General features: G+C 37.4%; 1 protein-coding gene across 7 annotated transcripts in view; it reads left to right on the top strand.

Annotated features, from left to right (window-relative positions):
* The window catches only part of PTPRD (protein tyrosine phosphatase, receptor type, D), a 462,557-nt gene that overhangs the window by 324,700 nt on the left and 119,146 nt on the right, over positions 1 to 18,711 (top strand). For 5 of the 7 annotated variants that reach the window (XM_011969903.1, XM_011969904.1, XM_011969902.1 and 2 more), the window contains one exon: positions 7,149 to 7,246. In XM_011969903.1, coding sequence (XP_011825293.1) covers positions 7,149 to 7,246 — 98 coding nt within the window. Of the gene's footprint in view, positions 1 to 6,598; positions 6,641 to 7,148; positions 7,247 to 18,711 lie in introns of all 7 variants that reach the window. The other 2 variants (XM_011969901.1, XM_011969898.1) reach the window with 1 other exon arrangement.

Genomic DNA, 18,711 nt, shown 5'->3' with positions numbered 1-18,711 from the left:
CAAAGAAAGTTGTAAGGGAAGAGCTACTGGTAGTACTGGTGGTGCACCAATCATCGACCTTTCCCTGTGCCTGCACATTCAATGTTAAAATGTCTGCTGTCCCTGTTCATACCTCCTCCCTGGCCCAAAAATACCTGCAAACAAAACCAAAATTATAGTGTTTATGCTTGCACCTTTTAGGAAAAGAGATTTAAAACTCAATGATCAGATATTACAACATAAAGACCTCGTTTTCATTCCGTGGATGACCTTAGTATGTTTTGCCCTAAAGCATACATGGATGGTAGGTGATTGATGGGCTGTGAAAAACAAAAACAAACTCATAAAAAGTTAACGAGTCAGAAATATGGTATCAGCAGCAGAAATGTCTGCACAGCAACTGAATAAGCTTTAAAAAGCTCTTCAGCTCTCTCTTCTGATCTATTAATACTATTAATTGGATCAATGCTAACAAGATCCATTTTTATGTATACTTTCTTCATACATTCATATTTTATTTTATACCGTAAGGAATTTAGGCATATGACCTAGGTTAAGAATACCGAATGTGTTCTTTCTGTTTTATTTTCTGAAAACGATGATTCATTAAATCTAAGTGCCAGATTTCTGATACAAAGAAACAGCTTGTTCAAATTCTGTATTTTGAGAAAGTCTACATTAGAATTGAATTTTACAAAAAATGTTTTAAATATTTTGAGGCAGGATCTTGCTCTGTTGCCCAGGCTTGAGTGCAGTGGCACAATCATAGCTCACTGTAGCCTCAACATTCCCCGCTCAAGTAATCCTCCAACCTCAACCTCCCAAGTAACGGGACCACAGGCATGTGCCACCATGCCCGGTTCATTTAAATAATTTTTTTTTTTGCAGAAATGGGGTCTTCCTCGGTTGCCCAGGCTGGACAGAAACTCCTGCAATCAAGTAAAAGTTTTGAATTTTAATTATGCCATTCAGTACTTACCTAGAAGAGCACTTTTGGTGACTCTCATTTAATAATGATCCCCAGTCACAAATCAAGTCTAATTGTCATTATCGTTGTATCAGGAAGCTTACAAATCAATGTTCTCTTTATCTTTAATTTATCATTAGTTTGTGATGCAAATAATAAACATAGCAGAGTATTTGTATTTCATTCAGGGAATTCTAAATAGTGCATAAATTATGTTAAAAATATGACAAATATTTAATGAACTAATTTTCTCTTTCTGACTGTTAGCTCATAGAAGTCTACTTTTGTTAAGACTGTGGTAATTGATTTGATGAAAAAATTAGCTTCTCTTTGGTCCATAAGCACAAACTATTCTCCAGACTTTATCACAGTTTGTCAGTAAGGAAAGTCATGAAGAGACTATTACTGAGTCATTACAAACACACATATATAGTGACAGAAAAAAATCATCTAAATGATATACCATCGTTATTAATGACTTCAAAAACTCTACTTAGCAGAATAATTATATAGTGCCTATTGGCATTTAATGTAAAGTTTAAAAGTATGAAAATAGAGCAAGTATTTCATAAATATTTTTCTATGGATAATAAAATCATTTGAAGCATTCAGTAGCCTTACTGACTTAGTAAACTAGAGCAGGACATTTGAAAAGCAAAAATACCATAAATTAGGTTCTAAAAAGTATTCTGCCAAATGGCATTCCAGTTTTTAACATTTTAAATTCATACCGTTAGTTCATGTTTTAATGGAAACTTAGGATATTTTGGCAAGAAGTACCTGGAAAATACAGATGTGCTTTTGCATCCTCTTTTCCTCTTCCCCATCATTGAAACAGATGACGTAGGTGAAGTCCCTGTATTGACACTTTTTCTCAAACTGAGGATGGTTTATGATCTCTGTCTTGCTGCATAGACAGCCCAAACAGTCTTAAAGACCCAGCTTTATGTACCTGTCACCACTTGTCCAGGGATGTTAAATGATTTGAGACAGCATGGCGTAATGTGAAATGTGCTAAATGAGAGTGGACATGGTATGGGATCAAATCCTCATGCAGCTACAGTTCTGCTGATAATGATGACCTTGATCGAGTTCTTTAACTCTCCTGGGCTTCATTTTTCTAATTGGTAGAATTATTGGGGGATCAGGTTAGAGAGAGGGGAGGTAGATGAACCCATAGGGGATGAACCATGCAAGAAGCATACTTCTTTATATCCCCAGCACAAAGCAGTATCTAGTCCATTGTCTTGTGGATACAAGCTTGCAATCTGTCACTCCCAACACTCCTTGATTCTAATTCACATACACACAGATGAAAGAAGGTTTTGTTCTTTTAAAACAAAGGCCATAATCTAGTTAGCCATATGTGGACTGCAGAAGAGCTTCTTTTGACATGGACTGAGTTTCAACAAAATTTTGAGTCAAATTGAAAACTGAGGAAATGCCACAGGAAACTCTGGATTTTTAGTGGCTATTGAAAACCTGAACAGTCTGAACCGATTGGCCTTGCATTCTCACTTGGCAGAGCAAGTCCTGGAGCTGAATAGTTTCACCCTTTTCAGAAGCCCCCCACATGTACACTAGCCCTAAAGATGAGTGACATTGAGACTGAGCGTTAGTTGCCATTTATGTCACGCTTATGGCTATTTTTCACATAGTAAAGAATTATTGTTCTTTCTGGAGTCTCTGTTCAAAGTAGAGAAACAAAAGCCAGCCCTGGAAACCTGCTCATTGTGAGGAAATGGGAATTACTGCATTTTTTTTGTGTGTGTGAAAATGTTGACTGTATAATACTTAGCCACCTTCAGTCATTTATCTTACCAGTCTAGCCCCTTTCATCCATGGAGACTTTGCCCCCCACTTTATTTAGAAGATCACAAATGCCATTCTAGAAATACTACAGTAGAAAGATGCCCAAGCTGCATGTTGAGATGTTATTTACTGTCTGGGCTTATGTAGAGAAATCATCTAACTTTTCTGGATTTGAGTCCTCTTGTATAAAATGAAAGTGCTGGACTAAGTCATCTCTAAGGTGCCTCTCAGGTTAAGATGCCATGATTTTAAAGTTTACTTCTTATAAGGAAGTCACCATGACATTAGTCTTACAAATATGTACCCTATTAAAGGGAGCCATCCTGTTTTTTCCTCCAACCTAAGGCAGATTTCAGTGACTGCATCTGTCATTTTTCACGTTGACACTATACTGTGGAGATCATAGCTTCAAAATGAAAAGTCTTACCAGATTTGATGCGTGCCTTTAAAATGCATTTATGGGCCGGGCACAGTGGCTCATGCCTGTAATTCTAGCACTTTGGAAGGCCAAGGCAGGTGGATCACGAGGTCAGGAGTTTGAGACCAGCCTGACCAACATGGTGAAACCCCGTCTCTACTAAAAATATAAATATTAGCTGGGTGTGGTGGTGCGTCCCTGTAATCCCAGCTACTCAGGAGGCTGAAGCAAGAGAACCGCTGAACCCGGGAAGTGGAGCTTGCAGTGAGCTGAGGTTGCACCACTACACTCCAGCCTGGGCAACTGGGCAACAAAGTGAGACTCCATCTCAAAAAATTAAAAAAAAAAAAAAAGCATTTCTGTTGTACATTTGTAGCTTTGAACTGATGAGATCATGACACTGGCAAGCCCTCCCTATTTGTTAGCTCTCCTTCAAGTTCTTGGCTGCTAATAATAGCTGAAGTACTAAAGCTTGCTAATGGGATGTTAGAGGGGATTCAAGAATATCACCAAGAGAAAGCTCATCTCATTCTCTTAAATCCTGATATGACTTCTAAATGGAAAAAAAAGGAATAAATGGAGTTATAGGCCCCGCCTCATGAATCGCATAGGACTAAGAGCCAGCGCTGGGGAACTTTAAAAATATCAGTATATAGCTCCCACATCCAGAGACCTGAATTGGTCTGGTGTACAGCCTGCAAAAAAAAAAAAAAAAAAAAAAAATTTAAAGCACATCAAGTAATTTAAATGTGAAAACTCTGATGTAGTAAAGACTTTGGTTTATAGACTGTGAGCAGTGGTCATGTTGCCAGACAAAACATTGAAAGGATACCACAGTGAGGTCAACTTCATGGTTTTCTTAGTGTCTATCTTTTCATTTAAAATCTAACATACTTGTTTATATCATATAACTTTCTTTCAATATTGGGCAGTGGAGATGTTTCTGCAGAATTTTGTAACAATATTTTGAAGTAGATCCTTGGTCATTGTTTTCTGATATGAGCTAAACAGTTTCAACTTAGAGGAGTTTTACTCTGGAGGATTATTTTTATGCTGACATTCAGTCTTTTCTGATATATGATATAACATCATAATAGACTGTGTATACACTTTGACTAATGAGAGAAAATAGCAGCAAACTTAAATAGTTGAAAAAATGAACAATTCAACTGCATACTACTTTTCTATTTTGTAAAAAGTAGGTACTCTCCACCCCCCCTCAAAGAAGAGGTACAATAACTTTTAGAACCCTTACATTTGCACCATGTCCAATAGACCCTTCTCTGTTCAGAAGTTCTATCTGTGTGTGGGAAGAATGAAAGTTATGAAGAAGAGAATGGCTCTTGAATTTATCTAGTTCTATACTCCGATTTTAACAGTTAAAGAAATCAAAGGCGCTTCACAAATGGTGATTTGTCCCTATTAGTAGATGACAAAACCAGAAGTAGAACCCAAGTCCAGTATTCTAAGCCAGGATTCTTTCTCCTGTACCATTGGATTCACACAAATTCTCCTCCCTTTTCTGTGAAACATCCATCTGCCATTTTTACTTAGAAATTGAGTGCAATATGGTATCCAGTGATAAGTTTTATGTAGCGATTCTTTAATGCTATATCTTGCATGTAATAGATATACATATATATATTCTGATGTGGAATATAATAAGCCAATGTAGGTCTGCTTGAATTTTTCTTTAATAAGCTTCCAATATAATAATTCCAGATCATGTGCCAGTGCATGCCTCAAGTAAATATGTTGATCACATCTTTGGTTATTATTATGGTCTTCTACTGCTGTAATACTAATACTTTTCCCATCTCCAACTGGCTTTACTTTTTGCAGCTTTGAGCAGTAATTCAGTCCCCTACGCCTCCCTGATTGGCTCTGTGTCCTCCCTCTCTAGCCAAACCACCACTCAGTCCATATATGATAATAACTCTCTCCCACGATTCGCTCGAAAAGGTCTAAACATCTTTGTCTCTATTATTTTCTTTGTTAAAGTACTGTAATGATGTCCATATCAGTCCATTTCCATTTCCAGATAAGCCTAAAGTCACCTATGCCTTTGCATTTCCATTCTTTTCATTGGGGGTGCCTCATCTGGATAAGATCATGTAATTATCAGATCACTGTCACCCTCTCACTTCCTCCACAGAATGTAAATTATTTCAGTTCTACCATTAATACAGAAAAGTTTCAGAAAGGGTTCCAAAATTTTGTTCCAAAGGCATTATTATATCACCAACAAAGAATTTCTACTTGCAAGCAATTCAGTTTTATTGGCTCTCCACTAAAATTTTAGCTGACTGGAAGCAGACCTTCATAGCCATAAAAACTAAACCACCAGAATTCACAACACTTGCTAAAGTGGTAGTCTTCAAAGAGCGGGGTAGCTTTTACTTAACTTACAGAACCATTGACAATTTGGCATTTGAGATAAAGGAACTTACTGGGTGACTTTTAACAATGGTATAATTCCTAAAATGCTCTTAAAGTAGTCACATGTCATGTTGACTCTATGGCCATCATTCTGTAGCCTCCCTCCAGAGAGCCACAGTGACAGCAGAATGTCAACACATGGCTTCCAGTTTGAGCTCCTCCCTCATTCTTTTTCTGCTTCAGTGGCTTCCCTGGGGACATGCTAGTTCAGGTTTTTCTAGCCAGCTGGAATTTGTGTCTGTGAGATAAGAGTCAGCAATGCTCTTTCATGATACTTCTGTAAAATTAATAGGAAAAAAAAAAGGCAAATCATATGAAAAGTGAGAAAACATCAGAAAGACACAGGAGTCACCAAAATTAATAGTGGATTATTATTTTTCATGGAATCTATGAAATTAATATATCTTCCACTGGCTGAATGAACTAGAATGTGTCAGCCCCCGTCTCTGCTTTCCTTCTTTCTTCACCCTCTTTCCCTCCTGTCTTTTCATCATTTGATAACTTTCCTGAATTCATTTCTCATTAGTGGACAAAGATGTTTACACCTAAAGTAGATTGTAGGTTTGCTGGGGGTTGAATAATGGGGACCTGGGGCAAAATATCACAGAGTTGTTAGTGTGGCCATTTATAAATGTCCAGAAGAAGGCTGCAACCCCAACCTCTACAATCTGCTACTAGTGGAAACATTTTTGAAGCTCAGTTTGGTGTCTGATTGTGCCTTCAGTGATTATCGTCAATAAGCCGTGGTGCATGTCATTCTTTGTGTCTATGTTTGCATGTGAATGTCAGTCACCTACAGGTTTGTGAAATATTAGCGATCTTAATGTAGTAGTCACATTGTACTAGCCGCAATGTATAATGAATCCTGCAAAAACTTGCAGCATTTTGATTAGTCCTTTGAAAAAATATATCAGGCTTTCCATTTCATTTTTTTTAAGAATTTGTTCTATTTTATTTTATTTACACCATCATTTCCTTTGCAGGTTCAGATGATTCCGGTTACCCTGGTAACCTTCATTCTTCAAGTTAGTTTTCCTTGATTATGCATAAGTCATTTTATGTTTACTATCAAGCTACTACTCTTTCCCTTTTAGGCCTTTCTCAGTGTCTGTTTTCTTAGTTCACTTTACACCATTTAATTCCACACAATTTCCATTTCACACAGTGCAGGAGAAGGAGTTTGAAATGGCATAAAAGTCATTACTCAAAGCAGAAGTTGACATCAAGCCTGACTGTCAGTTTCCTCCGCTAGCTAACCTCATTGATTCATAGCACAATAACGCTTTCTTTTACACTAGGAGTGTTAGTTTGGAGATTTTGCTTGGTGACTTTTCATTTGGCTACAAAATTCATCTTCCCAGAGCATGTCCTGCTTTGAGTAACCAAACTATTTGCCTGCTTCCTCACCTAAAACATCTTTACTACTCACATATTTTCAGGCCATTTCTAACTATAGTATTCTCTATATTTTGGAATGGCTAGCATCGTTTTCATTTGTTTTCAAATGTTTTTCTTCTTTCCTTTTTTCAATAGGTATGGCTAGCCATCCTCCAATACCCATCTTGGAACTTGCAGACCACATTGAAAGATTGAAAGCAAATGACAACTTGAAGTTTTCCCAGGAATATGAGGTAATTCACTGTGTTTATTCTTTATAGTAATTTTAAGAGTTGCTCTTCTCTTTTTTTGACCATATTCTTGAAAATTAACCTCATCAGTGCTTTTCCCTTTAAATATGACTCAAATATGATATAAAAATGTATAACGAATTGCCAACTTAAAAGTGTCTGCACAAGCAATATGGTAATTACAATTTTAAAGTGTTAATTTTACATTTGTTCATTATTACTTGCTGAGATTATGAATTTTCTAACTTTTATTTTTAATTGGCAATAATTGTATATATTTATATATATGGATTATTATTAATTATAGTCACCATTCTGTGTAATAGATCACTAAAGCTTATTCCTGCTGTCTAGCTAAAACTGATCAACATCTCCCCTTTCTCCAGTCATCGGTTGGTAATCACCATTCTACTATCTACTCCTATGAGTTTGACTTCTTTAGATTTCACATATAAATGAGATCATGCAGTATTTGTCTTCTGGTTTTTCAGTTCCTAGAATATACTAAATTGATAAGGTTTCCAGCATACCAAATAGGTGCCAAATACACTGATTTGTGATAAGAATCCTCATCTAAAAAAGAAAGATTACAGAGATTAAGTACATTTCTCAAGACTCTTGGTTTCATAAGCCATGAAAACTCTGTAATTATTGAGTACATATATATTACCTTAGCCTTCAATTAGTTAGAGCTAATATTAACATAGAAATATATTTTCAGAGAGTTGCTTGTTTTTGAAGGAATGGTGCACTGAATGCTATCTTAAAATTCCGGAATCCTTAAAAAGTCTATGTGAATTATTGATGAAGGTAAATTAAAAGCCTGTGTGAATGCACATGTATGTGGGTGTGTATTTGGATATTGTGGTATATATCAAGCAAAAATTTATAAAACTGGATATTTCTGGTATTCTCCAGCAACAAGGACCCTTAATGAAGCCAATTAATGAATTGTTGATAACCAGACCATAATTATTTTTCCTAGACCAGTTTTAACACAATATTAAAATGTACAGCTAAAATCTTGTAGTTGTACCAAATAATAAAAGGTTATTGGGTACCTGGGTAGCCCAAATTTCACCATCAGGGGTTTCTACTGATTTACTTACTGGGAGTTGTTAACACATTCCTGTTACCTCTTGGTATCTGTTGTATCAGCCTTAATTGGGGCAGTTGCACTGGACCTACCAGCTCTAACATTCTACCCTATCATATTCTGTAGCAAAACACTCTAAGAGGACCCCCAACCTCAAGTGGCTTAGAGGGGTCACAAAAATAAGAAGACGCTCCATATAAGAGAACATGGAGCAGTGAGGCCTGTGGCAGTCTAAATATCCTCATGGCCTTCCCATAATCTTCAAATATTCAAATGTTCATTATTTTAAGTTACTGTGCTGGAAAACCAAAACATATTTGTAGTCTCATTTACCTCCACCCTCAAGAGCCAGACCGCCTTTTATTCAATTTGCATACTCCAGCATCTTTGTCGTATAATTGGTAGGACACAAAAATTTTGTTTGTTTCCTCACCTTTTGATTAAGTTACATTTTCCTTTATTCTGCACCAAGCATTCAGGAGAACATTTTCAATGTTGGGAAAATTCACATTGGAACGCACGTTATCTTCTTTTCTCAAATGGTCGGCAGCTTATTTCTTTCGTGCTCTTCCTGTTGATCAGAATAGCTCTTTTAAAAATATGCAGTATCCTTTAAAACACCTTCTAGAGTTTCTGATTTAGGGCTTAAGGCTCCAGAGTGAGTTTTAGAAGAGAAAATAAGGCAAATCATAAATAGCACCTGGGGCAACATAAAAAACCCTTAGTTATGTCAATGTTTATGAACCAGAAATCTTTCATCACTCCGACCTACTTTTTATTGTTATGTGATTCTTATTATTTTGCCATGTGATATTTTTTCACGGACCTGCTTTAATTATTTATTTTTGATTATGGGTTACATAATGGGTCACAAATTATGGAAATACAATAACTCGACCTGTGAATAAGCCATTAATTCACTCTCCACCAATATAACTTTAAACCACAGGCAATAATATAGTCATGCATCACTTGATGACAGGGATGCTTTCAGAGAAATGTGTTCTTAGGTGATTTTTGTCATTGTGCAAACTTCATGGAGTATAGCAAACTAGATAGTATAGTCTATTATACACTTAAGCTATGTGGTCTAGCCCACTGCTCCTAGGCTACAATCCTGTACAGCAGGTTGCCATACCCAACGGTAACTGTTTGTGTGTTTAAACAAAGAAAAGGTAAGGTAAAAATACTGTACAAAGAGTTTTAGGCCAGGCGCGGTGACTCACACATGTAATCCCAGCATTTTGGAGTCCGAGGCAGGTGGATCACCTGAGTTCAGGAGTTCAGGACCAGCCTGGCCAACACGGTGAAACCCCGTCTCTACTAAAAATACAAAATTAGCCAGGCCTGGTGGCAGGTGCCTGTAATCCCAGCCACTCGGGAGGCTGAGACAGGAAAATCGCTTGAACCCGGAGGTGGAGGTTGCAGTGATCCAAGATCACACCATTGCACTCCAGCCTGGGCGACAAGAGTGAAACAAACAACAAAAAAATTAAATGGTACCCCTATGTAGGACACTTAGCATGAATGGCGCTTGCAAGACTGGTAGTTGCTGTGGCTGTCAGTGAGAGTAGTGAGTGAATGTAGAGGCCTAGGACATTACTGTATACTACTGTAGACTTTATAAACACTCTAAACTTAGGCTACAACAAATTTATTTTAAAACTTTATTTCAATAGTAGATTAACCTTAACTTACTGTAACTACTTTATAAAATTTTTAAACTTTTTGACATCACTTAGCTTAAAACACAAACACATCATACAGCTATACAAAAACATTTTTTCTTTTATCCTTATTTTGTAAGCGTTTTTCTATTTAAATTATTTTAACTTTTTAAAATTTTTGGTTAAAAACTAAGATGCAAAGACATGCATTAATCTAGGCCTACACAGAGTCAGAATCATCAGTATCACTGTCTTCTGCCTTCACATTTTGTCCACTGGAACATCTTCAGGGTGACAGCATGGAGCTGTCATCTCCTATAATGATAATCCCTTCTTCTGGATACTTCTTGAAGGACCTACCTAGGGCTGTTTTAAAGTTCTCTTTTTTTAAATAAATAAAAGGAGTGCACTTTAAAATAACAATGAAATGTGTACTTTAGTAAACACATAAACTAGTAACATATTCACTTTTTATTAAATATTATGTACTGTACATAATTGTATGTGCTTGAGTGGTAGCAGAGTAAGTTGAATTACACCAACATCTCTACAACCACATGAGTAATGCACCATGCTGGGACGTTACGACAGCTACCACATCCCTAGGTGATGGGAATTTCTTCAGATCTATTATAGTTTTATGGATCAATCTCTTATTTGTGGTTTGTTGTGGACTGAAATGTCATTATGCAGCACATGGCTATAAAAGCATCACTCAAGCAATCTCAGTTGCATCCATTGAATATAATAACTGGCCTCCTTTAAATATGGAATTTTCAAGTAATGCTACATGTAAAGATACTTTAATGATCCTCATTTAGCCATTAGATCAGAAGTGCTCCTTGAAAATAGTTATGAACTGCATGCTGGCAATGCTGCTATGCAGAGCTTCCCCAGTAGGCTTAGCCTTGGACATGATAGCCCACATAGACTCTTCACTGATGTTCATGATGATAATCTGTGATTAAAGCTCCCTGGGCATGAATTGACTCTACTGTGCCTTAACAAGCATGAAGGAGATGTTTAAGTGTTGTATTCAACAGTGATAATAGCATTAAGACCTCAACATAAAAATTTAGGCTTAGAGCAACACTTTGTGGGGAAAAATTGTTTATTCTGCATAAACTTGAATAGATTTTTACTGGCTTTCAGCAAAGAAAATAGAGGAAAGAAAACTCACATTGCTTTCAAACACCTGATTATTTTGGCATAATCACTGTGAGTAAATGTTTACTTAGAACTTGTAACATACATGAAGCTAAATTTTTTACTGTGATTCCAAGACTAAAACAGGTTAAAGGCATGAGAGCTGTTTGCACTGATCCTGAGGTCAGAATAGGAGGAAGTAGGTTAGATTGTAGCACAGTATTATTAGATCCTATGAGACACTTCCTGTACTATAAAGGCCTTGAACTCCAATACTGTATTTAGTGAAAGCTAGAAGAATGGACCTGAGAAATTAGTGTAACCCCATCTCTGCAGGTCTTTATAAACACTTTAGATGTCCATTTTCTGAGATGAAACTAAAAAGTCCTACTGGAATTTAAGTAATCTCAATTTGAGAATGGTATCTGGAATGCAGGGAATAAAGTCCTCCTTAAAGTTGGTGTGGCTGTTAAAGTCCATTTATTAGGCTGGTGAATCTTTAAACCAGAGTAATATGTGTAGGTCTTGCCAAACAAAATCTTGGGCTCTCGCCTACAGATCATTTGGTTGCCTATTTAAAATTGAAATTCCAAGGAAGAAAGTCAAATCCCTGAATAGACCAATAACAAGTTCTGAAATTGAGGCAGTAATTAATAGCCTACCAATCAAAAAAAGCCCAGGACCAGATGGATTCACAGCCAAATTCTACCAGAGGTGCAAAGAGGAACTGGTACCATTCCTTCTAAAACTATTACAAACAGTAGAAAAAGAGGGACTCCTCCCTAACTCATTTTATGAGGCCAGCATCATCCTGATACGAAAACCTGGCAGAGACACAATAAAATTGAAATTCCTGGGTCCAACCCCAGAAATGCTAGTTTAATAGATCAGCTGTGGTATCCACGAATCTGCATTTTAAAAGAGCTCTTCAGCTGACTTTGATGCAGGTACTTCAAAGACTTCAGTTTGAGGAATGTCATCGGTTTAGGGTAATGTATTACAGAACATGATCCCCAGTCTTCATTTCACCATTTGCTGAGATAGCATATAGACTAGTATATTTAAGATTTAATCAGAAGGCATCATCACAGTGATGTATGTACAAATCTTATTTAGACTAGATAGATTGTAAGAAACTATAGCCCCTGGAAATTCTCAAGGAAAGACAGAAGAGCATTTCTGATGTATTATAGAGCCAAGGCTAACAGTAAAGGTACACACTAAGAACGGTCATCTAGAACTGAAAGGCTGTGGCAATTTCCTGATATCTTCTCTGGAGCTTTCATCTTTATGCTTTCTCTGGGGTGGCTTCATTCTTCCCCTGATACAAGCCAGCATCTTCTTTTTTTCTCACCCACACACAGAAAACATGGTCTTTAATCATATTTTCATTTACATACAGGCCCCATAAAGAGACTGAGTTGTTCTTGGCAGTCACATTTTAAATGCCAGAGAACAAAGTCTGAACTCTAGCTAATTGATGGTTTGTTGTGGGGACACACGTTGGGACGTAACTGCTAACAGTCCACTTATACAGATCTTGGATGGAGGAGAGGGAAATTTCTGTGTAAGGGGGCTTGTGAGCTGGGAGGAGGAAGCAATAATTATCCACGACAATACAAAGCATTTTGCTCAGTGCTGAGAAAACATAGAAGTTGTAAGAAACTTATACTTCTGGAGTTCGTAGTTGTCAAAGACAAATATATACAACAAATAAGAATTACACCAAGGAGGTAATCTAAAGTGCTATTGGAATGTTATTGGGATTCAGTAAAGGTCATAATGATCTGGAGAATTGAGAAAGATTTTCAAGAGAAGATGGCACTCTTCATGGAACTAGGAAGAAGAGGATTGAAGTGCATTTTGTCAAGGGAAGGGCACATGGGAAATGCACATTCTGGTAGTCTCATAGTCAGTGTGGACTACGGACCAACAGCATTGGCGTCACCTGGGGACTTTTTAGAAATGCAGAATTTTAGGCACTACCCCAATGCTACTGATTCAGAATCTCCATTTTAAAATATATCGATGATGTCTTTGTGTAATAAATTGGCACCCCGGCTGGGCACGGTGGCTCACACCTGTAATCCCGGCATTTTGGGAAGCCACTGCAGGCAGATTGCTTGAGTCCAGGAGTTTGAGACCAGCCTAGGCAACATGGTGAAACTGTCTCTACAAAACTACAAAATAAAATTAGCCAGGCATGATGGCATGTACCTGTAGTCCCAGCTACTCGGGAGGCTGAGGTGGGAGGATCACCTGACCCCCAAGGGGTTGAGGCTGCAGTGAGCTGAGATCATGTCACTGCACTCCAGCCTGGGTAACAGATGGAGACCCTGTCTCAAAAAAAGTTAAAAAAAAAAAAATGAATGGGCATCTCAGTGGTCACTATCAAGAAAAACTTTAAAGTTAGAGAAAATGTGAAACTAGTTTCTGATGTGGTCTTCAAGGTACAGTTTTCTAATAGAAATACTGTCCCAAATCACGTACTCTACTTCAGGTACATTCTAGATTTTATACATTTTGTGGTGTGGATTGAGATAATAACCCCTTTTTAAATAGTTACAACAACAACATTTCTTCTGAGTTCCTATCAGCTCACTTACAAGTCACATTTTGGACTACAGTGCATACTGTCATGGTAGTTACACAGAGATGAACAGTCATCAAACATCTAGTTTCAAGTTAGCCAGCATTAGCTCTGTTAGTAATACTACCTTAAAGCTATGTATTAACTCGTAGCAATCTTTCTGTTGCTATTGGAGAGGGGCAAGAAACTTTGTGGTTCACAGAAGTGCTGCCTGAAGAAGCCCTCTTTGATCGTTTTGTTCTCATCACAAAGCCCAGTCCCAATGCCTTTGCTGCCGTCTCTGGAGGTGGACTGTCTCCAATCTCAGTGCTCACATGTCTCCCGCCATTCAGCATCCACATGTGCTGAGTTTCTTCCTGTTCTTATGGCAGCACTCTCACATCTCCTGTCTGTGATGATGATAATGAGCCTTTTATATGAAATATTTCAGATATCAGAGCCCTGTCCTTCTGTTTTTATAACAGTTATGTATTACACCTTTGTAGAAGAAGTTAAAATCTTCCCATCACTTAGTAAGACAGATAAAGGAAAAACATATTTCCTTGATGAATAATGAAATACATCAAGATAGTTGTGAGACATATAGAGACATTTAAAAACATTGCTTAGGTCATATTTTTAAATATTTAAATATTATAAAATATATGAAATATAAATATTTTAATATTTAAAGTTGTCTAAACCTCAGAGATCATGTGCTTTCACTCTCCCTTAACTCTCCGTAGAGTTAAGGAGCATGAGACTGAGAAAGAAGTGACTTACCCAAGGTCACACACCTACTATGTGTGGTAAAACCAGGTCACAAATTCATCTTGTTTTGTTCTTCTTCACTGCACCTCAACTTACCTGATGTAAACACCTAAATGTTTCACTCTTTGTTTCTTACTATGCCCTGAAGATAGAGTTCAGAAAGCTTAGTATCTAACTAGATCAAAATATTTATATTTAAAGTTTCTGTGAAATTGTCATAGTTACCAATTTCCATTGCATGACTATTCCTGGAAAAACCCAGTGGTTTTCTATGACATGCTAGGGACACATTTCTTTTCTCCATAGATAATTTGTTCACTCCTGATGGTAAACATTGTATTTCTCCACAGAGGGGACAAAAATTATCTGTCATCTAAGCAATGACCACAAAAGAAAACATTTATATTTTCCCTTGGAAAAGACTCTTGGTATATTTGACCACGTGTGGCACAGTATATTCACAGGCGCAAAACCATCATTAGTAAAACCATCATCATTATTAGGTTTTGTAAACCTCTGAGCACTTATAATGCAAAACTACTTGTCATATCTGCTTTCAATTAGTTTATCATTTATGTGTAAGCTCATGAGGGGAGACATGTATTCAAGAATCATACAAAAACAAGAAACCAAACACACACACATGTGTACCCACACACACAATTTTTTTTTTTTTTTTGGCCAACTTAGAATGCACTAGATTTTTTCTTAAAGGTGGTTCCCCCATTTTCTTGAAGGAAGAAAGTGCTGGATGACAGAGATCTGTTTTCATCTTTTATGGAAAGTGGAAGAGTGGAACAGACTCTTCCATTTCTAAGGGAAAGGCCTCCATTTCTAAGTATTTTTGACATATGAATCACAAGAGATAAAAGGTTGTTTTTTGAAAAAGTTGAGAACAAATTATGGTGGTTTAGTAATGGAACGAGAAAAATGAGCAATTTTGTGAAATAAAAAGCAGTAACATTTTTGTACCTGGGATGGATGAAGTTGAGGAAGATGAATGGCTAAATTTACTATTCCAAATCAGAATCTCCTAATACTCTGGGATTGGAGGTGGGGATGGCAGAGTCTTTGCCCACTTCCTTACGAACATAGCAGTTTTTCTGCGTCTCAGATGGGGCCAAATCTCTCTGCCTGCCACACAGGACTTTCTACTTGTTGAGCCAACAGTGGAAATAAATATTATGACACAGTCGCTAAGTACACAGGCCCTTGGCTCAGGTTGCCAGTTTGGCCGCTAGCTCAAGCTGTGTGACCTTAAGCAAATTACTGAACCTCTCTGTATTTTAATTTATTCATCTCTATATAAAGAAGCAACCATAGTACTTACTTCAAACAATCATTAAAAACAAATTAAACATGTAAGTGCTTTTCAGGTTTCCTGACACCAGTACTCAGTAGTCTTAGTAGCTATTACTTATTTTATCTCATCTAGGTGCCGTCAATTTTAAGATACCCCATCATTGCATGTACCACTAAGGAATAAAAGATATCGCCAGTACAATTGCAAGATGCCATCAATTTTAAGATGCACATCAATTTCAGAGATGTTAGAATGTGGAAAAAAAATGCATGTCTTAGAATCAATGAAACCCTACCTTTTCCTATTCCAGGCCAAACCCTTAGGGATTTGCTGATGTCAGTAAAAAAATAATAATAATAATAAAAGAAAGAATGAAAAATTGCTAGTTTAAACCAGTGCAATTAGCACTTGTTATGTTGCGCTTTCTTACCCTCCAGTCATTTGCTGTGATCAAGCCTCTGTGGGTCAGGTGTTTTGATCAGGTGTCTGGCCTCTCGGTATGCTGTTGGCCACATGATAACAAGCTCACTGCTCGGCACACAGCAGGTGATTAACAAAAGTGTGTGTCTGGATCAATTTCTAACTAAATTTACAGTTCACAGAAACTCTTTATTGTGATCAAAATTGCTAGTACCAACAACACGAGCAAACAGAACAAAGAGTATCCTGCTGTAAAGAGCTTCTTTTTCCAGTTGACATCCCCACCTGATCTATCAGCAGTGAAGCCTTATTTTCAGGCTCTTTTCTCTCAGAAAATAGGCTATTACTATCTCTAGACAGTACAGAAGTGATTACATTTTAATGCAGACCCCTCAGATTTAACTCAAAAGTACCTACCAATTAAACTCCCTGAGCCTTTTATAGCAAAGATTTTATAGCAAAGGTTGGCCTGCCAGTTGGCCATCTGAGAAGATGCTGTCTTTGTTCTGTAGTTAAGGACCAGTCTCACCAAGTAAAATGTGAAAGTACAGAGAGTCCCCTCCCAGCGGGCTGCTTTCTGCATCTTATAAACAAATCTAGTAGGACACAAAGACAGCAGCTTACCTTAGAAGAAACATTGCATCCAAAACAGGATGTATGTCTATGTGCTTATCGTCTTTTATTCTTACTGGTCTTCTATAGTTGTGAGAACTCAAAGTGCAAGTAATTTCTCAAGTTCCAAAGCTTATTTCTACTTAGACTTTTAAAATGTTTGTTCTTTCACCCACTTAAAAAAAAAAAAAAACCCTCAGACATTTTCTTTACTAACATTAAACTCCATATCTTTCATAGTAGAGCCTATTGTTTTTTTTCTTGTGGGAGTCCTACCCATCTTAAGGGACTCTCACATAACTCTCGTTTTCTGTTTCCCAGTCCTTATTCTCATACAATTTCAACTTTTGTTTTTTCTCAGTCCTTGTTCTCATACAAGTTCACTATAACTAATTGGCCCTTGACCATCACTGGACATTGTCCAAAATGTGTTTTCACCTGCTCCCATGTGGAGCCAAAGGCTCTCAGGAAACAATTAATTCTGTCTCTGCTTCCAAAACAAGCTTTCAATTTCAAAGAGACCATAGCAAGGACTGAAAAAGACACTCTTTATTGAATTGTATTTTTATTTAAAAATGAAGTTGGAATTTTAGCACCTGAGTGGTAAAAGTGTGTATGTAGAGGAGTGTTGTAGTGGATGCTGGGGAGGTCCTTGAAGTCAGGGAAAACAAGGTTCATATTTTGACTGGGCCAATTAGTAGCTGTGCTGCTTGATCCTGAGCCAGTTACTTTACCTCTCAGAACCTTGGTTCTCTTATTTAAGATGAGAATATTAGTATCTACTCATGAGACTGTTACAAAGATGAATGTATGTTAGGCACCTGGCCCATTGCCCTCTATGCTTAGTAAACAGAAGTGGCTCTTGTTATTGTGAACTTCACTATGCATGACGGTATCTGTCAGTCACTTAACATGACTTTTTTTTCTCAAGTGATTTGTATCTTCCATAATATTATCTTCTCATTCTTCCAAAAAGGAGCTCTATGAAAGCAAGTAGGGGAAGGTAAAGGGTGACAAGGATGGAGGGTAATTATGAAGAACTACAGAGTTCTTTTCATATTTTGTACATAATGTCATTTCTGGAAGTTATATCCACATTAAAATATCAAAAAAAGGTAATTTCACTGATGAGTGGAAACTGTCCTGGTGTCTCTGCTATAAATTTTAACGCCCCTAAACACATTATTTAACTCTCCTGATCTCAGTTTCTTTGTTTATAAGAGGAGTAGTTTGAATGCCTTCATCTGTTTAACATTTAGTGGAGAACCAAAAATAATCAAGAAATAAGCTGTCCTGAATGAGTCTTCTAGGAGAAACAGGGGGAAAACAAAAAACAACAACAACAACAAAACGATAATTGTTAAGTTCATCTTGGGAGTGGGACAATATTGGTGAGAGTCTTCCCAGAGTACCCCTGACTTGGAGGGTCACTGAAATTTGCCAGAAATATAAGCCTCCAGGCTGAGGTATGTGTGCATGCAAAGGCATGGAGATGAGAAGAAGCGTGGCTTGCTCAGGGGACCCCAACGTATTCTGTGACTGTCGTTGCAGCACCAGGGTCATACTGCTGAGAGGTGAGGTGCGAAAGGTGATTACACCCTTGAAAGGTCATAACAACATAGGAAGGAGTCTGCAACCAAGTGATTTCAAAAGTGTTCAGAAAAGTCATGGAAATCACTTCCTATGATTCCTCCTGAAGCTCCAAGTACCTGAGGGACCAAATGAGTACATCTGTGTTTATGTCACTGCTGGGAACAGCTTTCGGGGAGAATTTTAACAATGCTGCAACGAGAGATTGGAGCATGGCTGCCTAGAGCCTGATATAACCGAGCATCACAGAGATGCCTTTACTTATTTATGTATTTAAGTTTAAAATTACAAAAT

Source organism: Mandrillus leucophaeus, unplaced genomic scaffold (genome assembly GCF_000951045.1).
Source record: "Mandrillus leucophaeus isolate KB7577 unplaced genomic scaffold, Mleu.le_1.0 Scaffold92, whole genome shotgun sequence".
Lineage (NCBI taxonomy): Eukaryota > Metazoa > Chordata > Mammalia > Primates > Cercopithecidae > Mandrillus > Mandrillus leucophaeus.
This window is presented reverse-complemented; position numbering and strand designations above follow the sequence as displayed.